Here is a 27348-nt window from a genome sequence, read left to right on the forward strand (position 1 = left end):
GATACAGTGAACATGGATCAATGAGAGGCTTGTAAAGGAAACAAATGATAAGCTTGTGAATCAGAACCGTGTTGTATCATTTGGAATTAACTATTTGGGATTGTACATTGTCCCCAAAACCAACTTAAATGTTTTGTCTACATTCTGAAAAGGTTACTATTGTACCAAAATCTGGGTTATCCTTAACTAGCACTGATGAATTGATTGATCAGTTCAAATAGATATCAACTGTAATATAGTAAATCAAACGAAAAGGTATTGGCAAACTTCTTTGGAACCTGACTGCACATGGAAAAAAGGCTTTACCCAAAACATTTAGCCCAGCTCTCGCTTTATTTATTTATTTTTGAGCAGTAGAGATCTTTCAGGACATACTGACCAGTTAAACCAGGTTTATGGCTGCTTGTTATTGTCAGAGCAGCACAAACCAACCAGAGCGTACACCCCAGTTTTCTCCCTCCCTCCTTCCACATTCCCCTGCATGCACACACATACCACATTCCCACTTCTTTCTGAACCCCTACACACACACACTCCTTCTCCCAGTTCCCCCTTCCTTCCCCAACATTCCTCCGCATATGCACATGCACACACACCCCTAGTTTACCCTTCTCTGGTGCCACCTCCCCCCCACCCACCCACCGCGGTGAGTAGATCTGATGAAAAGGATAGTTTTTAAAAAATAGATTTTTAGGATAAATTGGACATTTTGCCATTATTTTTCAAACTGAATGCTTATCTGTTAGCAGAAGCTCATGCATAAAATGCTGCCATGGCCACACTGCTATTTGTTTGTGCTAACTCAAGCAAAGCTAACACATGTCTGTCTACCTTCAATGGGAAGTAACCTTCCAGCTGCTATGTAGACATAACCTTTGAGAATAGTAGACTGTGGCAGCCATTTTTAAAAAGAGAAATTTGTCATGGAATTCTTTGAAGAAGATTATTCTTCAGCCTCAGCTGCAGGACACACTTTCAGTTATGAAGAATAATGGCAAAAAGTGAGCATTAATACTAAGGGGAAATGTTCTAATATAGCTTATGCACAAGATTTCAGTGATTGTGTGTGTGTGTGAGAGAGAGAGAGAGAGCAAGAGAGAGAGAGAGAAGTTTGAAGAGTGTGTTCTTGCATTTCCAAGATCATTCAGGACAAAAAAAGATCTGACAGAGTAATGTTTTTTGAAGAACCCACTTTTAATTAACTTTAACTCATAAACTAATTAACAATTTTATTTTTACATTTTCATAAAGTCCATTCTATACTCAAACAGTAAGCACTGTGATATCTCGGGGAATAAACTATATTTTTCATACAGAACAATGTGTTTGAGTATCTGCTTTAAGTGTAAAACCTCAACCTTAAGTACAGAGCTGCAATCTCCATAATGCAGTTTATTTTGATGTGGGATTAGGATCCAAGTACTGGAAGCAACACCTCTATTGCATTGGAAAAGTGATAGAATAATTAGCTTAGACAGGGATTATTGTGATTTGACACTTATATTGTGGTAGCATCTAATGGCTACAACTAGGCTGGGCCCCATAGTGCTGGACACGGTACAGACATATAATAAATGACAGTCTCTGCCCCCAAAGAGTTTACAGGAAGTGGATGAGACAAACAATAGATGGGATGGTGAAGGGGAAGACAGGATAACAAATATAATAGCATGGGAGCAGGTCTCAGCCATTCAGTAGTAGTGATACCAAATCACCATCTACTAACCATTATCAGGTTGCAGTTCTCTATCTGCATTATGACAAAAATGGGTTTTGAGGAGGGGCTAGAACTGGGAAGCGTTGGTGGCTTTACAGATTTTGGCTTGAAGCTTTTCTCATGTTTGACCAATAACAATTATAATGCAAACTGACACTTAAGAGTTTGGAGTCAGTGCTGTACTCAGGAAAGGGTTTGAAGAGGAAGGACACCTTATTCAGCAGAGAAGTCAATAAATCATTTCAAGGAGAACAAAAATGTGTTGCCCTTGAAAATAAATGCTTGGCAGTGAAATAGGCTCTAGAGCTATTAAGATGGTACTTGCTGGGAAACAAGGTCAGTTTGATAATAGATCACCCCCTATTAACCTGGATAAATACAGTAAAACCTGTATGAACTGCATGGAGTAAAACCTGTATGAACTATTTGTCTTTGCAACCTAATCAGTTTTAAAATAAGGCATAGAGGTGCATATTTATATAAAATTGATTAGCTGTTCAGTAATGGAAATGATGGAAAAGACCTTGTGAAGTAAGGACAGGTATCTTCTTAAGTAGGTGATTTACTATCCCATGAGAAGTGATAAAGAAATAATACCGGAGACCAGGGATCGACAATCTTTGGCACACAACCCATCAGGGAAATCTGCTGGCAGGCTGGGACAGTTTGTTTACCTGCAGTGTCCGCAGGTTTGGCTGATTCCAGCTCCCACTGGCTGCAGTTCGCCATTCCAGCCAATGGGGGCTGTGGGAAGCAGTGTGGGACAAGGGATGTGCTGGCCACCACTTCCCGCAGCCCCCATTGGCCTGGAACGGTGAACTGTGGCCAGTGGGAGCTGTGATTGGCCAAACCTGCGGGCGCCGCAGCTAAACAAACCGTCTCGGTCCACCAGCGGATTTCTCTAACGTGCCGCGTGTCAAAGGTTGCCGATCCCTGCCGTAGACCCATACATGAGGGAAAGGCTAAACAGTCTTTATAAAACCCCTATGTTAAAAGCAACTCAAGGTGTATCTCTGTTACAGACTCTGCATTTGCATAAGATTTGTAAGAATGAACAGGTAATCAAAGGTGACTACTACAGAGTTCACAGTACACTGGTTTATTCACTTTTAACATAGTAGTTAAAATATTCAACATACTTACAATGGAAAACATCTCAGGGCTTTGGTAAATTTAACTTCTCTGTGTGCTAAATATGGTGCTTACTGTACGTAATTGGGAATAAAATTATGAAATTGTTTGAGTGACATAACCTAGAAACCCTTGGAATCATTAACTAAAAAGCTGATGACCCATAAAGGTTTTAAGGGCCTGATCTTGCAGTCCAGTTTGACTGGTTTTAGTTGTAGAGCCTTATTCTGATCTCAGTTACTGACCGCATGGAGGGATGGGGTGATGATAGGCGAGAGGCAGAAACCACTGTACCTTCCCTATACACATGCACATCATACATCATTTGAAAGCTTCTGTCTACTTTAAGATGAGGTATGATGTAGAGTGGTCAAGTGTGCTGTTGCCATCGAAATGGGGATAAACTGTGACATCATCAAAACGTTAAAATGACCACTGAAATATTTGCATTTGTTTCTATTAGTAAATGACTATGTATTAGTTCAAGATATAAAATTGGATTTCTTTGAAGCCTCAAACAACAACAATCTAAAGGGCAAAACAAAATCTAATAATAAAACTGTACAAGTGTCATTGAAATGTAATAGTTCTAGTGACATTTCTTGTCAACATCATCATCATCTTGTTTATCAGTTTGATCTTTGTTGAGAGTATGTAGATTACCACAGTCTTCATTTCCTTGGCATATACACAGTTCTGTGCAGGGAAGATTGTTCTGACTACAGACATAGTTGATTGTGCTGTGACTCTTACCGATACAGGCACAAATAAGGTCTTGTGGATGCCATTAGGCCCTTGAAAAATACAGGAAGGAGTTCATCATCCACATTTTTCCATGCATGTTACAATGATGAGCCAATACTTGATTCACCTATGTGCAAAGGTATCCAAATCTTTGTTTGCCAAGATGCTCTTTTGACATTCTCATCACATGATGGGAGTTTGGCCAGTGACATGTCCTTTTTGTTGGATAGATTGAGGTGCAAGCAATTCAGGGCTCTGTGTGGATCTCCTTTTCTTTCTTGCTCTGGCCATATAGCACTGCCGCCAAATTCCTTGCTGCAGAAATTGTGGCTTGTCCGTCACTCTCTCCCAATTTGGCAAGATCTCTGAAGTGGTAAGAACCCATTGTTTTGATAACATTACACACAATTTTTTTCCCCAATACTGAATAGGGATGATACAGAGTCACATCCTGTTAATACATGTACAGCAGGAAGTGTGTTGCAGAAGTCAGGAGTGAGTGGATCACAAATTACATGCACATGTATGAAGTGATGCCTGTCCATTGTTCTGGAAATGGTGCCTTGTTTTTGGAAAGCAGTGAACAGCAAAGACAAAAACAGCTGTATCAGGTGGCCTAATTACAATGGCTCCTTTGACGCCAAAAGACCCAAAAGCCACATTGGCACATACAGCATGCAGAAACATCCTTGTGTGTACTTCCTTCTGAGTATTGTACAAATCTTGAGCTTCTTCAACATCTCTTATGATGATGGACTTCACCACTGGAAAAGCCTCTAGCAAGGGGTGTTTGTGTTGAGTGTGCTCCTACACACTCAGGTGCATTTTGAATCATATATTCACAGAGGAAATTTACAAATGACTGCTTTTTGGATGCAACATTTAGAACTTTTTCCATGAAGGCACAGGGTGTCCACTAATCACATGGCATTTCTTGCATCTAGCTTTATCCTATCCGGCACTGTCTTTCTGCAATTTTCAGAGTGTTACTGTTGTCATATCTGTCAAAGATTTTGATTAGAGAATTAGCTTTGTCAAATCCTTTTAGGACCTGCCTCAAGTACTCAGCAGCCAATTCATCGAAATGTGTGCAATTTATCTCCAGCCATCATTTGTATAACAGCAATGGCATCTCTGATGAATACCGTGGTTTCTTTGTTGTCATGGATTCTTTCAGTTTGAGCTTTCAGCAGATGTCCTAATTCAGCTTTGTCTGTTCTTCTCATTGTTCCATGGCAGACAGAGGCACAGTTACCATTGAAACATCATCTTTTGTTAAGGATAGACCTCTGAAGAAAACAATTTCTGGACTGATAGCTTCTGTGATTGTCCCTTCCTTGACAGACTTAAATTTGGTCTTCTTGGTCATGTCATCAAATGCTTTGATGCTGGATTTCTTGACTGGGCTGAAGAATGTTCATGTCCCCTCAGAGTCAAGTGCACCTCTCTCAAATCTCTCCACTTGTACTTCACCAACACCTGCTATTTTCAATAGAGACTCTTGTACGTCTGGTGTTACATGCAGTCCAGTAAATAGGTTGATAAGCACCTCTGAATGTGATTGAGGATCAAATGGGTTTATTAATGATAATAGTTAATGGCATGGTTGGTAAGAGCTGTGACATGCTCTTTATCCCTCTTCATTGTAGAGGCAAGAACTTGTTTGTGGACTTTGTCTTCACTGCTTCTTGTTGGCCATTTCTTTCTATCATAGCTTTTTCATATTCATAATATGAAGTTGTGTGTTGTCATCTCTAACAATAATACTGATCTGTGTGTGTCACTGAATTAAAAAGCTAATTTCTAGAACAGCATGCATAGACAATTACAAATTAAAACCTTCAACCAGGCACACTAGATGCTACATTGTATGTACAAAACCTTACAAATGGAAAAGCATTACATTAAGAATTAACGTACATTTATCTACCCACCTGGTTTTTGACACACACTAAATGTTTCATCATTTCTGGGGGGAAAGTACTTGCCCATGCAAAACCAATATAAATATTTTAATACATTGTTATTTGGTAGCTTTGACCAATATACCACATTAAGGAGTTGAAATTAACTTACACAGTAAAACCTGCAGTCATAGGTGTCTTGCAGTGTTTCTGGAACTTTGCAAAAAAAAAATTGGGAACCATTTTTTCACTTTGCCTACACGCTTATGGCAACACTTGTCAGCTCTATATCATATCTCATCTAAACATACATAAAATAAGCTTTCAAATTATATATGGTACATGTGGGTGTGTAGGGTGGGTACATTAAACTCCAAAAATATGGCCTTTTTTGGAGAATTGCCACACACCCATGTTGGGTGATGGAGGATTATGTCACAATGCAGATTATGTTTGCTGAATTTCGTGTAAAAAATGTAATAGTTTTGGAGAGCATCAACTGGACACTATTGAAACACATGCTCAACTATACCAGTTTTATGTGGTTTTTCATCTGATAGATAAATACTTATAAACTCCACTCTCATACTGCATTTATTATTGATTGTCTGGACTCCCTCTGAACTATGTACTCAACAATTTGACAGAGAATCAGAGACAGGAGTTAAATTAGCTCCCTGTAATTTTAATATATATTTCAGATGGAGAAAATAATAAAGTTGGATACTATAGTGGAAATAAGACATTGGGCCTTATTCTGATTTCAGTTATAGTACACTGATTTTATGTTCGTGTAAATCCATTTGCTTTAATGGAGTTAATTCTGATTTACCCCAGTGTAAATAAGAGGAAAATCAGACCCATTTTATATATAACTAAAAATGCAATAAATGAAATAATAATAGCATGCTGGAATAGCTCATCCCCTGTACAGACGAGGTGCTGCTCTTCTTGCTAATTCCTAGACTTGACCCTATGTGGGGAACATTCTCCTAGGCTAGAAAAAGATGTCTATGAATAGGAAATATGTACAGTAAACTTGCCAAACATTCTCTTTCCGCTCCTTCAAATCCCCCCTATAAAATCCACTTCTTCCAGGAGTTTGTCCCACTGTACAATTTCTCCTCCCCATTGACTCCCTACTCCTTCCCTTTCCCAAACGATTATTCTGTGTCTAATCTTTGTTTCTCTTGTCTGTCTTGTATAATAAGCCATTCAGAGGGAGGTACTGTGTCTAGATTCATGTTTGTAAAGTGCTGTGTACGTTAGATGTTTTATTTCAAATAAAACAAATTGTTTTAAACGAATATCCTTATAAGGGAGCTGTATCCTTAAAGAAGAATAAATTTATAATATGCCAGCTGTAAAGTAGATTGAGATCTGCAGATTGAGGTCTGTAACAAGCTCTGTTCTATTTTTAAAAACTTCTAGTAACTCAGAAAGCTAGTTTATTAGCCCTTACCATGGGCAGAAGGGTTGGTTTTTGTTTTTTTAAGAACAAACTATGATGTATCTGACTCAGAGTTCCTCATTGCTTTTTTTTTTTTTTCAAAAAATCTTATTTTTCTAAAAATTAAACTTTGAGACAAGCAAGGCAGAAATCTTCCTTTTGTCAGTGTTTGGCATGACTATCTTACATTGAGGCCTGTAAATTTTCTTGTGGAATTTTCATGGATATTGAAATGATATACCAGGATACATTTTACTGTTTTCTTATAAAACTGTCTGCACCATTTTGTGCAACACAGTCTCAACAGCAGCATAATGCAGTGCCTGCTATGTAGGAGAAGCATTCTCTCAGATAATTCTGGTCTCAGCAAGACAGCAGGGACTTGTTAGTGTCTGAGATGAAGAGATGGACAAGCATACTGAGTTCATTAAAACTGGCAGAATTAAGAACATATGATGTCTGGCCAGATTCAGAGACTCCAGCTGAGCAGTGGAGTAACAACATTATTTCTGGGAGAGACTTAATAGTTGACATCTTAAGGGCAATGGCTGGAACAATACGAATTGCAGACATCCCACACAGGGCACATTTTGGACATCCTGTATTATGGTATACTGAGCACACTAAGGTGTACAATGAGGCCAACATTTTCAAACTTGGTTGCCCAGAGTTGGGCTCCATAGCCATGTTCTGGCTGTGAAATATATGGCCTGACTTTTGGAGGTGCCAAGCACTGTCCGCTCCCATTGAATTCGACAGGCAGACTTTGAAGTCAGTGAGAGTTGTTGTGAGAGCTCAGTGCTACTGAAAACCAGGCGACTTTTACTTAGATAATTAAGTAAATGAATGGGCTGATCCAAAGCCCACTGAAGTCAATGGAAAGAATTCCATTGCCTTCAGTAGGTTTTTAATTTAAGCACTGTGGTGCCAAGGTGATGGGCATTGTACAAGAAGCTGTATAGCTAGGTAGAACTTCAGTCAACCAGTTGGCTTTAATAAATGATTGCCAAATGTACAGTTTAGTTCATTACTGTTTCAGAGATATTATTTTCCAGGGATATTTCTAATATTTAAAATAGGTAATGCTACTAGAATTGGGATGAACTTTTAAACTGTGGATTAATAATATGAAATAACTACAATTATTTCAATCTACATTTTTCATAACAATGATATTTCCAGTTTTTTTTAAATGTCATTTAGTTTGCTCAGTAATAATTTAGGACAAGATTCAGCCACTAGTACTTATGCTGAATAGTAGTTTATTTTGTGAGTAGTGACTGGGTAGTGAGTAGGTACTCCTCATGGAGTAGAGTAACTATTCAGCAAGTAACACGGGCAGAATCAGTCCATTCATCATTTCAGGCCGCCAGAAAAGAAATTGCACTTGCTAAAAATGGTCATTATTTACAGGCTAAATATATATTCCTGATAAATCCAAGGACATCTGGCATGGTACCATAGTCTCTTTTTAAAGGATCAATATACTTTCTCTCGTCTTTTTGTTTCCCTTCCTTCCCAACCGTTTCTGCTGAGAATTAGCAGTTGCAATGAAGCACAGTTAGCAAGACCGTTGAAGATATTCTTCCATTGGTGACATCTGGCTCCCTGCCAGGCTTCACAGGCAGTTACAATGACTGCTTTGTAGTTACCTCATGCTCTGTCATACAGTTAAGCCTTTAGGCTGCTGGGAGGCTGTCTGGGCTACTTTCCCCTCCTGGGAGCCATTACCTTGATAAATGTGATGCTGCATGTTCAGAAATAAAATACTATACGTTCAGAAACAAATGTGTTGTAAGTTTTGACCTTTTTTATACAGCAAAACCAGTTTTATTTTTACAATAGCCTTCACATGCAGTAATGCATTTCAAAGTGATCCTGAATAGCTGTGTAAACGTGGTATACATTTTTGCCTTGCTCTTCAGATCTACTGATGTCCTGTCATGCAGTTCACTTGTGCCAGGTTTTTTATGATGATAAAGTACTTCCTGTAAGGAAAGCCTAGACAAAACAGGCTTAGTTAGCCGGTAAATAAAAAGCTTCCTTAGAAACAGGGCCTGTTTTCCATTTTATCAGGTCTCTCCTGCAAATTATACATCACTTTTTCTTTAAAATTCATTATATTTTTGTAAAGTGGTGGCTTTACCATCCATTTTATGCTATCAGATTCTTGAAGTGAAAAAACTGTCTAACTAGGCAGACAGTATGCCTGCTCATTGGAGCTTTGCAATATATGTTCTTTTTTTATTGCTTTACTTAGCTTTAATCTGCAGTTTTTCATGTTTTACCAGATCAGCAAATAATCAGGGTCTTTAGATTCTCTCTGAATTTATTTTATTCTTCCTTTCCAAAAAAATTAAATGCATCAATTTAAGTAGCTCTTACCACTATATGCAAAATACAAAAGAAATGTAAATAGTTTCTTCGACTAATCCACATCTGCCTGAGTGTAATTACCGGATGCATGCTGGTTAAGCACAACATTTTTGAAAAGCCAGCTTTTTAATTAGGCGCATGCATTGGGTCAGAGTAAAATTAAAATGGAGTTCTCAAAAAATTGACTGCGTAAAATGGCACCTGCTTATTTAACATATCTGATTTTACCATGTATTTAAAATCACCTCTACTTACCTGAGTGAGGAGGAAGGGAAGGGGGGTACGAAAGGTTTTACTTTTTTTTTTTCTTTTACTCCTGTTAGCCCCTCAGAGCAAGCAAACTGGGAGAGTGAACTAGATTCTGTTCTGCCTCGCACATCAAGAGTTCCAGTTGTAGGGCCAAATGTTATCCTTAGTTATATATGTGTGCTATAAACCTTTGTAACCTTATTGGCTTTAGGGGGTTGTACAAGTGTAATTATGAGCAGAATTATTCCTGTGCAATCTTAAATATAATACCTAGTCGACACAAAAAAGTTAGATCAACTCAGATACATCACTCAGGGGTGTGAAAAATCCAAAGTCCTGAGCGACACAGTTAAGCCAACCTAGCTCCCATGTAGACAGCATTAGGGTGATGGAAGAATTCTTCCATCAACATAGTTACCGCCTCTCAGGGAGGTGGATTACCTACACCGACAGGAGAACCCCTCCTGTCAGTATAGATAGTGTCTACACTAAAGCTTTGTGAGGCTGTCTTGATGGGCAGGTGTGACCGAAAGCATCTCTGTATTCATATCCTACATACTACAGACGCTCCCCGACTTACGCAAGCGTTCCATTCTGGAACACCTTGCATAAGTCGAATTTTGCATAAGTTGGGAATGTATACCTGAGAATTACGCAAAAAATAAAATAAAAAAAAAGCAGCTTACAGAACTTACAGAACTTTTTCCGTAAGTGAGGATTTTCATAAATCGGGTTTGCATAACCCCGGGAGTGTCTGTATTGTAATAATCCACCCGGTGAAGTATCATTTGAAAACTCATAACTCGCTGGTCAATAGATCGTGGTGAATTGTAGGCAGCAATATTCTATGTAAAGTAATGAAATCCCTGTGTGATGTTCTTAGCACATGTTCAAAACCACACAGCTCTCTCCAGGCAGAAGTATCCTGAACAAAGAAATGTGTGTTTACCTCAGTTTACATATAAGTAAGGCTGCGAGTCTGTTACAGAGGTCACGGAAGATATATCTTGACTTTAGCAAACCTTTTGATACCATCTCCCACAGTATTCTTGCCAGCAAGTTAAAAAAATATGGATTGGATGAATGGACTATAAAGTGGATAGAAAGCTGGCTAGATTGTCGGGCTCAACAGGTAGTGACAACGGCTCGATGTCTAGTTGGCAGCCAGTATCAAGCAGAGTGCCGTAGGGGTCGGTCCTGGGGCCAGTTTTGTTCAACATCTTTATTAATGATCTGGATGATGGATTGATTGCACACTCAGCAAGTTCGCAGATGACACTAAGCTTGGGGGAAAGGTAGATACGCTGGAAGATAGGGATAGGGTCCAGAGTGACCTAGACAAATTGAAGGCTTGGGCCAAAAGAAATCTAATGAGGTTCAACAAGGACAAGTGCAGAGTCCTGCACTTAGGAAGGAAGAATCCCATGTACCACTACAGGCTGGGGACTGACTGGCTAAGCAGCAGTTCTGCAGAAAAGAACCTGGGGATTACAGTGGACAAGAAGCTGGATATGAGTCAGCAGTGTGCCCTTGTTGCCAAGAAGGCCAACTGTATATTGGGCTGTATTAGTAGGAGCATTGCCAGCAGATCAAGCAAAGTGATTATTCCCCTCTATTTGACATTGGTGAGGCCACACCTGGAGTATTGCATACAGTTTTCATCCCCACTACAGAAGGGATGTGGACAAATTAGAGAGAGTCCAACGGAGGGCAATGAAAATGATTAGGGGGCTGGGGCACATGACTTACGAGGAGAGGCTGAGGGAACTGGGGTTATTTAGTCTGCAGAAGAGAAGAGTGAGAGGGGATTAGATAGCAGCCTTCAACTACTTGAAGGGGGGTTCCAAAGAGGATGGAGCTAGGCTGTTCTCAGTAGTGGCAGATGACAGAACAAGAAGCAATGGTCTCAAGTTGCAGTGGGTGAGGTCTAGGTTGGATATTAGGAAACACTATTTCACTAGGAGGGTGGTGAAGCACTGGAATGGGTTACCTAAGGAGGTGGTGGAATCTCCATCCTTAGAGGTTTTTAAGGCCTGGTTTGACAAAGCCCTGGCTGGGATGATTTAGTTGGTGTTGGTCCTGCTTTGAGCAGGGGGTTGGACTAGATGACCTCCTGAGGTCTCTTCCAACCCTAATATTCTATGATTCATGATTCTATGACTGCTGCCGCCGCTGGTGCTGGCTCAGGGACTGCACGAGATGGGCAGCCCCTGAGCCAGCAGCAGTTTAGGTGTGGGGGAGGGGGCAGGGTGTTGGTGGGGGGGCTTACCTTGGGATGGAAAGTTCCCCATCTCCCACTGCCCTGCAGCTCCTAGGCAGCAAAGGAGCTGGGGCGGGGGGGCTCCATGCCACTGCTTATGCCCGCAGGCTCCACCCCCGCAGCTTCCATTGGCTGTGATTCCCAGCCAATGGGAGCTGTGGCAGCCAGTGCTTGTGGCAGGAGCAGCGCGCCGAGCCCCCTGACCCCTGCACCACCTAGGAGCTGCAGGGACGTGGAGCCAGGTAGGAAGCCCCTGACAGCCCCGCCAACAGCGGGGGTCCTGGGCTTCACTCCCACCCACCCCCACCACCAGTGGGGTCCCCTGGGCCACCTCCCCCAGCACCCCCGGAACCCCCAGATTGCCCCCCCAGGGCAGTCACGGGTATTTTTAGTAAAAGTCATGGACAGGTCACAGCCCATGAATTTTTGCTTACTGCCTGTGACCTGTCTGTGACTTTTATTAAAAATACCCATGAATAAAACCTAGCCTTACATATAAGTAGTAAACTGGGTCCTCAAGATAGCAGGAAGAGGAGATGGCAGGACACAAAGCAAATTTGCATTTCAGCAAACATGGGTGAAAAGAAAGAACATGGAGCATCCTATACCACCATAGTCCATGTTGCCTTCTTTACTGTTTGAATAAACTTTGCTTTGAGGGGTAACACTCAGAAGAATCCACCTCAAAGCTTACCTGGACTATAAAAGAAAGGGGCAGAAAACCCCAAGATATCTCTCTCCCTATCTCTCTCTTTCACCTAAGAAGACAAAAGAAACTGCCCTTTGACTCTGGGTGTGGGAGGGGAGAGATCTTAACCTGAGAATTTGATCAGCCTTGTTGCTGGGATCATCTGGTAAGGATTTTACCATGAACCAAGTCTAGCTTGTTAAGTTTTAGCTACTAGAAAGCGTTGTATCTTTATTTCTCTTGTAACTATTTCTAACTTTAATGCCTTGTGCTTGTAAAACACCCATTTTGGGGGAAAATTGGGACTGGGAGTGTGTTGCGCCCACCCTGCAAGTAGTAACCAAGGCTGGTGGAAGCCAGAGTGCTGCTGACAAGTTGTCGGGGTCATAATTGCTGGGTCAAGGCTGTAGCTGTACACAGACACTGAGGGTGTGACCTGCATGCTGTTAAGCTGTATGCGAACAGCCCAGGTTAAGAGCTACAACAGCAAAGCACTGTGAGGCACCCAAGGTTACAGGGCAGGCAATGACACAACCTCTCATGGGTCTGGATTGCATGTGACACCAAGTTTCCAGCCAGAGGCAAATGTTAGTGCAACAAAAGGCATTTTGCTCTTTGAATCCAACGAGGAAAATAATGTTTGCCAACAGCTGTGGAAGAGAGTGGAGGCCACAGTGCAATGAAACACGACTATAGTGATCCATCTTTGAGGCTGCATGAAACTTGATGTAGGTGCTGGGGCACCTGCCATCCACAAGTTAGTAGCAGCTTGGCAGCTACATAGAGTTTGATGTCAGGAATTAGGTAGGTTTCTGCATGTGGTGGAGGCCGAGAGCACATGACTTCCATGCCAGTGGCAGATATGCTATTCAGATATTCTGATGAGCCGCTCAGTGTTCCATTATAGCATCAAGCAGAGCTGATAGCATAGAACTTCTTTATAGAAGCAGCCATGGATTTATGGATCTCTCAGCAGCACTTTCCATTTCACTGTGCCTGTTTAATTTGATGGGTGACTGCAATAATATTGTCTATTAGATAAATCTGTTTTAAAGCTAATAGGAGGGTCTAAAGTTTTAAGTATACAGCTCTCTTCCAATCGATAGCTGCTGCTTTTATAGATACGCACTCCTGGGAGATTATGTGCTGCACATTTTAGCAATTGATTCAATGTTCATTTGTAAAAGAAGTAAGTTATACCCTGTTGTGGCAGGTATTTTTAATAGGCCAGTAGAAACAAATAGAAGATATCCATCTTACTCTAAAATCTCCCTTAACATTTGATTACAACTGAGCCATATCATTTCCTTTTTAAAAGTGATTAGTATTAGTGGGAATAAGGGCTGAGATTTTGAAAAAGGAAAATCATGCCACTGATTTACGAGGCTAAATATGGATGTTGGAGCCTAGCTGTAGTTACTTTTTAAAATCTGATCATAGAGATATGGGACAAGCTCTGTAACCACATGATCATTTGCAGTTGTTTGCTTGAGTGTAAATGACTGCCAGGTGCAACACCCAATGTGAGCAGACAGTGTCTAAATTTCCTCATACTTTGATCTTCCACAGCATTTTAAAAAGTTATATCTGTTCAGGCAAACTTAAAGAACTATTCAAATGTAGGGCTAACTTCTGCTCTGTGACACCAGTGTAAAGTCACAGTAACTCCTCCAAAGCCAATAAACTAAAATCTGTAGTCACATCTATATAATAGAACAGAATCTGGCCCAGCAATGTTGGGAAAGGATAAGTACATGGCAACTGAGTCTGTGGCTAAACACACCTTTTGAATAAACCTGCTTCTCCTTTGTTTTTATTTTGTTAGTTCCAAAGCATATACAGTGTGTGTAGGTCATTTTTAAAAAAAAATATTTTAAATATACAGTTTGGGCATGAGAGTAGGAACAGATAAACAGTTAGAGGGAGGCTCACCAGAAGAAGTTAATTGGAAATATATCTGAAGGAGGAGAGCATTACTGCTTGGTACACAGGAAGAGGGAGGCTGTCCCAGGCACTGGGGGGATGGTCAGGATGAAGCAACAGAGAAGTTAATTGGAGAAAAAGAAAAATACCTGAGCGTCTACTCAAGACAAATGAGTAGATACTCAGGTATAAAAGCTAGGATTAAGAGCAAAGGAAATCTGAGAGGTAGGCAGGAGCAGAGTGGTACAGAGTTGCGGAGCCAAATTCAGAGGTGATATGCATTGACTTAGTCCTGGTTTACATTACACATTTAGGTCAACATAAGTCAGCTTACTTCAATCTAATTATGTCAGTGTACACACTACAGCCTCGTCCCACCAACGTAAGTGCCCTACTACATCAACATCATAACTCCACCTCCACAAGAGGCGTAAGGCTTATGTTGATGTAGGTAGGGCCACACAGTATCTCTGTAGACACTATATTACTTACATTGGCTGTTGACTGTCTGGCTTTCAGAACCCCACACTGCCCCTCCAGTCGGTGGAAGCACTCCTGGTGAGGACACGCACCACAGACAGAAGGAGGAAGTGTGGACATCAGCCACTGGACTAATTACTGTGGTAGCTGTAAGTTGACCTAACATAGGTTGACTTAAGTCTGTAGTGTAGTGTAGTCTACACTGGAGCTGGAGGTATCATTTCCAGCTCATTTCTACATACCTGCTTAGCTCTGATCGGGCTGGCATACTAAAAAGATAGCAGTGTAGCCATGGCTGCATGGGCAGTGGGACAGGCTAGCTGTCCTGAGTACAATCCCTTCTGAATCCTAAGCTTCAATCAAAGCTAGCATGGGTATATCTACCTGAGCTGGAAATTATATCTTCAGCTCCAGTGTAGAAATGACTGACTCCTTCTCAGTTCCTTATAGCTAGTATTTACACATGCGCTACCAAACTCTGATGGAGGCTAAATTAGGGTAACATACATACTGAGGAACCGTAAGGAGGTGTACGTTAAATTAGAGTAGAAACCATATTCATTTACTCCAAGTTAATTTGTGAGTAAATAGCATCATTTTCAACTCCCTTAGAGACTGGTGTAAATAACTCTAAGGACTTGTCGACACTTGAAACGCTATAGCGGCACTGCCTAAACCGACAGGAGGGATTCTCCTGTTGGCATAGGTAATCCATCTCCCCAACAGGCAGTAGCTAGGTCAATAGATCTAAGCTGAGGGATGTGGATTTTTCACACCACTGAGCAATGTAGTTAAGCTAACTTTATTTTCTAGTGTAGACCAGGCCTCAGGCTGTGTAAAAGGAGACTAAGTTAACTTAAATATTGTCTCTGAAATCAGACCTTTGAGTCTAAGGGACTCTGAATACGTAAGTTAGTCTAGAGTGTCTAAATTGGCATAGCAATGACAGAGGGGACTGGAAGAAAGTGTAAATTAAACAAACTCAGACTCCCTCTAGACTTGCTCAGACTTCCTTAGACTCACTTCTGAATTTGGCCCTTGGGTTTTGAACCAGATGCAGGAATCTGTTCTTATAGTGATGGACATGTGGAATCAGTGATGGAGTTGGAATAATGAACTCTAGCCTAGAAAAATAAATGACTCTTCCACTTCTTCTAGAGGGTCCTCTCCATATTCCTACTTCTCCCACCTTCTCCCCTTCAACAAGAGATCTAAGGAGATGTGGACAAGTCCTGCAGCCTGTTAGAGAGGAAGGAATAATGGTGGGGAGAGGGAACTAGATGGGGAAGTGAGACTAATGAATTATATAGGTGTGTATGTAAACAACCTCCACCCATTTTCACATATCAAGCCTCAAAGCCAGGCAAATGTTGAGGCTTGGTGCAAATGTTTTCCACAGCCCTAATCAGAACTCCTCACCATGGGAATGATTGTGATATCAGGAACAAGACTGTGGCTCCCTGAATGAATCATTGTGGTAGAATAAGCTAACTGAAAAGGAGAATGCTGCTATCTTTGTCCAAATGCACCAGTTATTATTACGAGCAGTAGGAAAGGAAGTGCAGGAAAGATAAATGGCATGTGAGTTGTCTTCCTAAAATATATTTTTAAACTTTGCCTGATTATGACATTGACTCTTTAATGCTGACAAACAATGCCTCTTGCTGCCAAGGGCTGGGCTTTTCTGCTGAGCAAACATTGCTAGTTGTTTGTTAGTTTTGTCATGTCACAAGGACCTAGGAGACATGACTTTGGAATTAGTGATGAGCAAACCTCAAAAGGTCTGGAAACTGGGTTTGGTTTGGACAAGCTCCTAAAGCTCAGAGGCTTATCTAAATTACTTGAGATGTTATCCTCCTTCATGTTCCACGGCCTGAACCTCTTCTGCTGTCTCTTTGGGTACAGTCACGTTCAGTTGGATTGGACTCTATAACTCATGCCTCCATCCAATGTTTCTCCTCCAGCCCTTGCTTTGCATCTCCACTTTCTTAGCCTTCAACGTTCCGGTCTCCATGTAAGTTTGTAGCATGGACATTGTGGGTCTCAGAAGGTTTAGAAGTCACTGCTGCATCAAATGTTATCTTCAGATCGCATTAACTCCATGACTTTCACATCTCAAAGGCAATCCAGAATACAATGTTCACCTAACACTCCATAGAAGCCCAAGAAACCTTAAAAGAGCAGCTGACTCAGAAAAGACCGCACCGTCTGGTGCAATCTTGTGGTGATTGGTTTTGGTTCGGCTTTTTTTGCTGGGGGGAAGAGCGGGGATAGATTCTGGAGATGGGGATTGTTATCCAAACCTTTCAGATTTGATTCTGAATTTTGGTTGAATTTTTCTCGGGTTGTTCTTTTCCCGGGCAGTTTTGCCCACTACTGAATTAGCCAGTGTGGTTTCCTAGTTTATGAAGACAATATTATTTTGAGGATTAGATTGTGACTAACCCTGCATACATGCATAAGGGGAAGAAGAAGAAGGCACAAGATGATTTCCCTGTCCCTATGGAGTAAATAGCCTTAATCCAAAGCCCTTCACTGACTGAGTAGGAAGATAGCAAGAGAAGAGGAATGGAAACAGGGCCATGACCACCACATCTCTGTGCACTGGTCAGCACTCTGGAAAGGAAGAAAAAGATGCATTGATACAAAAGTTGCAAGGGGGCTGCTCTGGCCCTCACTACTTGGAAGCATTTTGCCTGACTCCGGAACCTTGCAGAGGGGAGTTCTCACCTGAACGGTATGTGCTACACCTGCCCCTACTATGTGCAACAGTTACGGAGGCAGATATTAGAATAGAAAATTCTATTCACAATCATTTTTTAAACTTTCACAAATAAGGTGAATGGAATGGGTAATGTGGAATTATTTCCAGAGCAATTCTAACAGGATTTGAAAAGATCTGTCCATATGAAAAAAGGGTGCCCTTTTTTGTTTGTAAATTATGTTTATACAATGCTCCTCTTAATTGGAATGTGCTCTTTTAGGAGAGCTGCTTTAATAATATATATACTTGGAAATCATCTTAGTAATGGAAGTGAATTGTAATGACTTATGGTTAATTGGGACAATATTAGCTAATAATGGGGATGTACTGGGCCAGCTCCTAGTATCCAAATGGTGCTTAAAGGGACCCTTGAACATTTCAACTTGAATTTTTTTGAACTGACTAATTAAAAATATACATTCTGATATTATTTGTATTATGGTGGCATCTAGAGGTAAACAACTGAGCTCAGAGCACCATTGTGGTAGGACAGAAAAACAGAGAGGCAGTCCCTGCCTCAACTTGAAGTCTAGAGGCAAGACAGCCAAAGGGTGGGATGGGAAATAGACACAGAAAGGCAACGTGATTTTCCCATTGTCATGCAGCAGGCCAGTGGTAGAGGCAAGGAATAGACCCAGGTCTTCTGACTTCTAATTCAGTTCCTTGTCCATTAGACCATATATGGAACAAACTCAGGATCAGTGCATGGGCGTGATGCCATCATGCTAGTTCATGAAACAGGAATTGTAGTTGAGAATCAACAAAACTATTAAACTGACTCTACACAATGTGCTGTCAAATGCACAAAGTCAACAAACTGGAAAAAAAGCCCAAAGAATATTTATTTTTTTAGTTTCTTTCACTAACAGCAATGTTAGGTGTTACTTGTAACAACAGTAGGTACAAACATATCTGACAGAATGGTGACTTTCAAGTTAACTGTCTCTTTAATCATGTGTTAGATACATGACATTCAAAGTCTGATCTCTTTAGAAATAAGTTTTCAAATAAAGATTAAAACAAGAACTAGATCGCAAATAAAGATGAAATGCAGCAATTGTCACTTTTATTCAGTACAGTATTTTGTTTACTTAACTTCTGAAACAGGGGTAGGCAACCTATGGCACATGTGCCAAAGGCAGCATGCGAGCTGATTTTCAGTGGCACTCACACTGCCTGGGTCCTGACCACCGGTCCGGGGGACTCTGCATTTTAATTTAATTTTAAATGAAGCTTCTTAAACATTTTAAAAACCTTATTTACTTTACATACAACAATAGTTTGGTTATATATTATAGACTTATAGAAAGAGACCTTCTAAAAACATTAACATATATTACTGGCACGCGAAACCTTAAATTAGCATGAATAAATGAAGACTTGGCACACCACTTCTGAAAGGTTGCCGACCCCTGTTCTAAAAGATCAGATTTAAAACTATAAATTGTCTGCAGCATCTGTGTAAGTCACCATCATCTCTGTTCTCACAGCGCTTCCTATGCATTTCTGTATAACTAAACTTCCTCTTTCAACCTGTATTTTATGAGACCTGTTTATGATGCACATTCAGGCAGTATGTGTCATTCTCTGGATATTATTCTCAAACATTTCAACAAAATCTGTCAGCATTTGCTTGCTTGTCCCCCCTTTGAAGAAATCTGTACATGAATCACCACTTATGCATGTGAATTTTAAAAGTATGCAATTAACTGCTGTCAGGTTGTTAGACACTCTGATCATTGTGAACTGACCAATTCATTTTTACATACACAATATTCTTTCCTTTCCCTGTAGTGGCATCTTGTTCTTTTTCCTATATTCACTTGATTAGATTTGTGATTAGGGTGCTTCCAGGAAACAATTTAATAAATTCATTGAAAGAAATTCCAGTAGTAAAAAAAAATCCTATTTTCATTACTGAATGTTGAGGTACCATTAAAACATAAAATTGATAGTGCATACCGTATTATTTTAGCTCAAATAATTAAGCTATGGATCTGGCAGTGAACCTAGAGCTATCATAGTTTATTGGTACATAACTTAATTGCAGAAAAATACAAATATTGTCACTTACAGCACTACTGTAGCTTGATGATTATTCTGACCACACAACCATTTTCTGTGTTATAAAAGATGCATGCCATTTTAGCTTTATTGAAAGTGGAAACAAAAATAGGCTAGTAAGTACTTTTGCTATTGTGTGGATAAATAAGTTGCTATTTATTTTAATCCAGGCTATGGCCTGTAGGTTCTACCATATGAATATTTATTGATAATCATCAATATATTGACCAGTCCTGATCATGGGAAGACACCTAAGTCAACTGAAACTTATTTTTGAACTACTTTTCTTCAGTAGAAAAAGGCGGCTACATGAGCAGAGTGGAGACCCGTGAACCCCATGTTGACTGAAGTGATGAGGCACAGTGGTTAACCATAAAAAGGCATCATCTGGCAATAGCTGGCACACAGTGATATTAGATAAACTTTTGCCTATACTTAGAATAGGAAATAACCAGAGTAACTATCTGATATGTGGTAGCAAATGGTGACTTTTAAAGACAATGGTAAAGGTGCCATTCAATGCAGGATGATTATTTCTCACACACAAACTTACATGTCCCATGAATTTTTAGCCGCACATCAGCATCCACTCCACCCCTCCTGCAGACACAGGCACCACAAAATCTGATATTGTTCAAATTAAAATGATCCTGACATATTTGTCCTTTTCCTAATTTTAACTATCTAGTAATCCCATTCTGTCTCTGTCAAATCTGATACCAAAGTTGCATATTAGATACAAAAGAGTAGCTAGAGACTCCAGTAAAGGATTATATGAACAGCGCAACTGAATGGAGCATCCAAGGAAAAAAATTAGTGGGTGTTTAGCACCCACCAGCAGGCAGCTTCTCCCCTCCACCCCAGCGCTTCCCGCCTGCCGGCAGCCCGGCCTATCAACTCCTCCCACTCAGCTGCAGCATGCAGGAGTAGTTGGGAGGAGGGGGAGAAGCAGGGATGGGGCGTGCTCAGGGGAGGGGACGGAACTGGGTAGGAAGAGGAGGGGTGAAGATGGGGATATGGGGAAGGAGTGGGGGGGCAGGAACTGTGGTGGAGCGAGGGTTGAGCACCCCTGGGGTAAGGAGGAAGCTGGCACCTGTGGCGGGGCAGTTTGGAAGAGCTGTGATTGTGATATGAGGAAATGTGATGATTAGTTTGAGAAGCATCATAGAGCTGTGATTGTGCTATGAGGAGATCTAGGGCTGAGTCCCGTTTCCTCTCCCCCCACCCCCATGTGTATGATCAAAGGAAAGAGATTTGTACGTATCTGAGTTTCCAGAGTGCATAATTTCACTACCGAATTGTGTAGCATGGGCAAGTAACAGTGCACTGGGGTTTTATTGCCAGGGGTATTATAAATGGTGAGGGGGTGATCTGAGCATAGGTGCTGGGGGTGCTGTCAGACCCCCTGGTTTGAAGCAGTTTCCATCATATACGGAGTTTACCGTTTGGATCAATGGCTCTCAGCATCCCAACTATAAAAATAGTTCCAGCACCCCCGGATATGAGTGCAGTCTGTGGATTTAATGTTGGCTAGAGGAAAGTATGAGTTTAGGTGGTATCATGTTCAGGGGTTCTCAAACTGTGGGTACGGACCCCAAAGTGGGTTGTGACCACCTTTGAATGGGGTTACTAGGGCTGGCTTAGACTTGCTGGGGCCCGGGGCTGAAGCCCGAGCCCCACTGCCCAGGGCCGAAGCCAAAGCCCGAGGGCTTCAGCCCTGGGCGGCACAGCTCAGGTTCCAGGCGCTGTGACTAGAGGCTGAAGCCCTTGAACTTCAGCTTTGGTCCCCCCTGCCTGAAGCGGTGGGGCTTGTGCTTTATTACTCCCCCTCCCACCCCCCCAGGCAGTGGGGCTTAGGCAGACTCAGGTTTTGGTCCCCCCTCCTGGGGTCATGAAGTAATTTTTGTTGTCAGAAGGGTGTCACGGTACAATGAAGTTTGAGAACCCCTGTCCTATGTGGAAGTGTAAAGGGCTTGTAAATAGGTCTGAAGTGGTTATTAAATTTTCCAAGTGTGGTATTCTGTTGGGGCAGTAGGCTCAGTGTTAGAGCGTAGGGGAAGCATAGGTGGCACCTCACCATTTTAGTGAAAGGGCGGAGTGGGATTGTGTATGTTCTGGGTGTATTGGGGCATCATTCAAAGAGGGCAGAGTTAAGATTGTGTGGGCATTTACCTGAAACTCTGTATTTCCTGGTTTTCAGAAGTTTGAGTTTTGTGACCCCAACATTCTGGAAGGGCACAAGCTATCATCAGGCAACCTTAACTCTGTGGTAACAAGCTTTGTGCCATTTAATTTCCTAATTACTTAAGCAGGGAAATGTTTGTTGTTAGCAGTTGGTGTTAATTTAGTCAGTTGTAATCCTCACCCAGATTTTCAGCTGATGTGCTGCTGTGGTTAGGTAATAATTAAAAGAACTAGCTTTTATATAGTGTTTTTCATTAGCTAGATCTCAAATAACGTTACATCATCATCCCCACTGTACAACGGGGAAACTGAGGCATGGAGAGGTTAAGTGATTTCCCCAAGGCCACCCAGGATGCCAGTGGCACAGCTAGGAATAGTCCCAGTCCAGTAATCTTTCCACTAGGGCACATGATTGCTTATAGAATTTCCTCTGTGCCCCTCCCTCCTCCTGTACATTTTGTAATAGTGGAGTAGAGGTCATGGTTGTCCTTTGATATGTTTGCAATGTGTAATTGCTTTCGGGGCTGGTGAGGGACATTTCATCCATGGTCTGTGTCCCACGCTCTTGACAGTTGTATAGTACGGCAGTTACAGTAACTTTCAGCAGGCGAGAGAAGACTGGTATGTCTTTCTCCTTCTCCATTCTCTGCCACATGTAGCGCCACCCTCCCCACCCCGCCAACATTTCCAGCTCCCCCTCCCTTCCCATTAAGCCATTGGTTGGCACTAATGGAAAAGCCATTAACATCTAAGTTGCTGCTTGTTGTCTCCTGTCCCATGCAGCTGCATACACATATCCAGGCAGCAGTTTCCTGGAGGCCTGCACACTACCTTAGTTGTGTAGCGTGAGATGCACGCTTAGCACAGACCTTCACTCCCAGCACTAACTATCCTCCAGCTGGGACTCCTGCCCCCCGCTTCAGCCAGGCTTCCCCAGCCATGCCTCAGGTCCACGCAGTCTGCCCCTCCTCCAAACTGGGCCTCTCCCGCAAACCCCTGGACAGCCCCTGATCCCAACCCCGCACAGGGATGATATATAGCTACACCTCTACCCCGATATAACGCGACCCGATATAACACGAATTCGGATATAACGCGGTAAAGCAGTACTCCAGGAGGGCGGGGCTGCGCACTCTGGTGGATTAAAGCAAGTTCGATATAACGCGGTTTCACCTATAACGCGATAAGATTTTTTGGCTCCCGAGGACAGCGTTATATCAAGGTAGAGATATATTCATTTTCCCAATTTTAGATGTGTAAATTTGCATGACCTTCAGTCTCCCAACCTCAGATCCCAGCTCACATGGAGGGGTAGGGAGAGGGGCTTAGACACTGCCTGAGGAGCAGGGTTCTCCAGAGCACACAGTGGGCTGGGAGAGGAACTGAGATCCCTACAGATCCCAGCACGCAGACCCCTAAACTTCTCTGCTATCCTATATACTCTCCAATCCCCTCCCATCCTCTCCTCTGCCACTCCCCTTAAACCCTCCCTCTTATTTGAGTCCCCCAGCCCCTCTTCCCTTCCCTAGCGCCCATTCCCATTTATCCCCAACTCCATAATATTTTTCATCCTTTGCTGCAGACCCAAGCCTCTCTTCCCCTATTACCACCTACTCTTGCACCCCAATCACCCCTCCCATCCCAGTGCCTTCTGCATATTCTGCTGTACTCAGATTACATTAACCAAAATGAATAATAAATACATAAAAACCTTGAGAGAGGCAGATTTTCCCCAAATGTTTACAGTTCATTCTCAGATTTCTTCCCAGAGTGGGTTCACACTTCATGGCTGCAGATTTTGAGAGATGTTAAGTGGCCTATTCATCTCAATAAGATTCATCTCTGAAAAAGAGTACCCGATGGAGATGAATACAGCCTGAAACAATAGCTATGTGATGTGTGAACTGCCACGGCATACACCCAGCAGGGAAATGTGGAGCTGACAGGTGCCCCTGCCCATATTCTACCCCAGTTCCCATCATTCACCCCCATCTCCTTTCCCAGTGTCCTACCCCACCTGCAAGCCCTCATCATCCCTGATCCCCCAAACCCTCTCCTCCTATTCCCACCTACTCTTCCTCTCCTAATCACACTCCCCTCCCAGCAAACATTTGCTTGTGTAATTTATTTTCTTTTAAAAAGAATAATTTCAGCACCTTCAGCTGTACTCATATTGCATTTCCCCCCCTGGACAGAAGCAGATTGGAGTAATATCCCTGCTTCTTTTTTAGTCTGTATCTAAAAAACAACAAGGAGTCTGGTGGCACCTTAAAGACTAACAGATTTATTTGGGCATAAGCTTTCATGGGTAAAAACCTCACTTCTTCTGATGCATCCGAAGAAGTGAGGTTTTTACCCACGAAAGCTTATGCCCAAATAAATCTGTTAGTCTTTAAAGTGCCACCAGACTCCTTGTTGATTTTGCTTCTCTTTTTGGTTTGTTTGATTTAAGATTTCTGCTCTAGGTAGGATTTGAACTCTCAATACCTGGGGTGATGCTCAGATTCAGTGACTGTGCCATGCCCTCAGAGTGACTCAAGTCCTATGCTGAAAATATAGTTTTCCAGATAGCTGGCCAGTCTCTCTGCACATGCTCAGTATAATCCATTGGGTGTGATATTAAGAATGTGAGATTTACAACAAGCCTAACTAGAGAAGCACAATCTTTTTGAAATAATGTTTTGATTTTCCTTCCAAGGGCTGGTAGATGCCATGAGATCTGTTGGGGTAATTTTGACTCTGGTGCAGTGATCTGAGCCCTGGGTTGCCAGAATCACTCAGCTTTAAGGAAGGGGGTTGGGACTGTATTTCACTAGTCCTTTGGTCAAATGTTCCCAGCTTTGGATCACTAATAAAACCTTAAACCACCCAAATTTTAAGGCAATCTGAGTAACCATGTAGATTTCAGAGCACTCAGACGAGCTGAGATTTAGACAGAAACCTTTAGTCTGAACCTTAATTATAGTAGAGCTGTTGCTCTGTTATAATTATTTCAGCATTGAACTATCTCATTTATCTTTGTAGGAAGACAAATTGCAGCCTGGTGTATCACCTTTGATTGATCTGAATATTGCTCTAATTGATTTTACTTTTTAGTAGAATGGGATTTCCTATGTCTGATCTCAAAAACAAATTCCATTCTTTTTGTGCCAATAGTAATTGAAGTTTTCTCATGTCATCACTATTTTTTTCTCTTTCTAGGTGATGTCATTGTCTATATTAATGAAGTTTGTGTCCTTGGGCATACTCACGCAGATGTAGTCAAACTCTTCCAGTCAGTTCCTATTGGTCAGAGTGTCAACCTGGTGCTATGTCGTGGATACCCTTTGCCCTTTGATCCTGAAGATCCTGCCAACAGCATGGTGCCACCACTTGCAGTAATGGAGAGGCCTCCGGTAGTGGTAAATGGAAGACATAACTATGAAACTTATTTGGAATACATTTCTAGGACCTCTCAATCTGTTCCAGATGTAACAGATCGACCACCACATCCCTTGCACTCCATTCCAGCAGATAGTCAGCTTGATAGCACATTCCCACCACCTGTTCATGATGATAATGTATCAATGGCTTCTTCTGGGGCCACCCAAGCTGAACTCATGACCTTAACCATTGTGAAAGGGGCCCAGGGCTTTGGCTTCACTATAGCAGACAGTCCTACAGGACAGAGGGTGAAGCAAATTCTAGACATTCAGGGATGTCCTGGTTTGTGTGAAGGTGACCTCATTGTTGAGATCAACCAGCAGAATGTACAGAACCTGAGCCATGCAGAAGTAGTGGATATACTTAAAGAATGTCCTGTTGGAAGTGAAACTTCTTTGATTATCCATAGAGGAGGTAAGTCTAGAAAGTCTGTACAATTACAAAAATGTATGTGAACAGTTCTAAACGATGGGACCTACTTATCCTTGTGTACTGGATCGGAAATGGTTTGTTCTGGGAGGAAATATCATTTATTCTGAAAAAAATTGTATATATAATAAGTACTGTAGGCAAAATGTAACCATTTATTGTACATCCTTTTCTGTGTTTTGAAGCTCTAAGCATACGTCAAAATCTCCCTCTCTGTATAAGTGTAACACACTCTCCAAGGCATCCCAGGCCTTTTTAGCATTTAATAGTTTGCATGATGGTTGCCTGCAAGTTCTTAGGGTATGTCTACACTGCAATAAGACATTCACCGCTGGCCCATGTCAGCCGACTTGGGCTTGCGGGGCTCGGGTTGCAGGGTTATAAAATTGCAGTGTAGACTTTCGGGCTCAGGCTGGAATATCTACACTGCAATTTTATAGTTCTATAACCCAAGCCCCGCGAGCCCAAGTCAGCTGACATGGGCTAGCCATATGGTGACAAGATAGCAAGTGTAAAAAATCAGGACAGGGGGTGGGGAATAATAGGTGCCTGTATAAGAAAAAGCCCCCAAAATCGGGACTGTCCCTATAAAATTGGGACAGCTGGTCACCCTAGCTAGCCGTGGGTGTTTATTACAGTATAGGCATACCTTAAGAGTCCCAACCCATAGCACTACAAGGTTTAAGTATAACCCAGATGTGTTAGTTAAATAAAGGAGATCAAAATCAGAACAAATGTGAATTTATCAAAACTTAAAGCTACACTGTCAAGTCTGCTAGGCCATTTGACCTACATTTTTCCTCCTTTGAAAAACTGATGTACAATGGTTGTTTATTTTTGCCCCAAAACTAAAAAGTCAGTGTGTTTTGTGTCTATTTAAAAAATGGCTCCAAGCAGCTCCATGTTCATGAGCAACCCTATAATAATAAACCTGTGTATGTTCTGTTGGGGGAGAGAGGGTAGAATAAGGAAACAATAGTAAGAACCAATTATTTTTAATACCAGTGTGGTGACCTTTAATTTCTTACTTTTAACATTTTAGTATAACAGATTTTTTTTCCTGATTTGTTAATCCTAATGATAAACATCCAATGGCTAATTTGTAAAGATGTAAACTGAAGACTAGGACTGGTTCCTTTAATTAAAGTACACCACTGGAAATGATAGCACTTACTCTAAATTAGTAATCCATATTCACTTGTCATTAGATGTACATTACTCTGCTGTAAAACAAATAGATTAACGAAAAATATATTTATCATTTCTTTTTTTAGAAGCAGGAGGATGAGAAGTGAAATAAGTATTAATGTATGCAAATGACAAAAGTGAACACAGTTAAAAAAAACCTTAGAAATAGAATTCCAAGACCTATAAAGCCTAGTGCAAATCATGCCAGAGAAACCTGATTATTTTTTCTCAAATCACCAAATTAATGGATGGAGAAAATTTAGGGAGATTTAAATATATGTAGGATTCAGCTAATCAGTTGCTACAGTATACCTCTCAAAATCATCTATGAAAAATTAATTCATAAAAATGAAAAAATAGATTGAATATGACAT

The 27348-nt window shown here is 41.5% G+C and overlaps 1 protein-coding gene across 11 annotated transcripts in view; it reads left to right on the plus strand.

Annotated features, from left to right (window-relative positions):
• MAGI2 (membrane associated guanylate kinase, WW and PDZ domain containing 2) overlaps positions 1-27348 on the plus strand; it is a 1117725-nt gene that overhangs the window by 925074 nt on the left and 165303 nt on the right. For 10 of the 11 annotated variants that reach the window (XM_034765732.1, XM_034765767.1, XM_034765757.1 and 7 more), the window contains one exon: positions 25136-25771. The exons of the other annotated variant lie outside the window; for it this stretch is intronic. In XM_034765732.1, the coding sequence (XP_034621623.1) occupies positions 25136-25771 (636 nt within the window). The remainder of the gene's footprint in view (positions 1-25135; positions 25772-27348) is intronic. 11 annotated transcript variants of the gene reach the window in all.

The sequence above is a fragment of the Trachemys scripta genome, chromosome 1 (assembly GCF_013100865.1).
Source record: "Trachemys scripta elegans isolate TJP31775 chromosome 1, CAS_Tse_1.0, whole genome shotgun sequence".
NCBI classification, from domain to species: Eukaryota; Metazoa; Chordata; order Testudines; family Emydidae; genus Trachemys; species Trachemys scripta.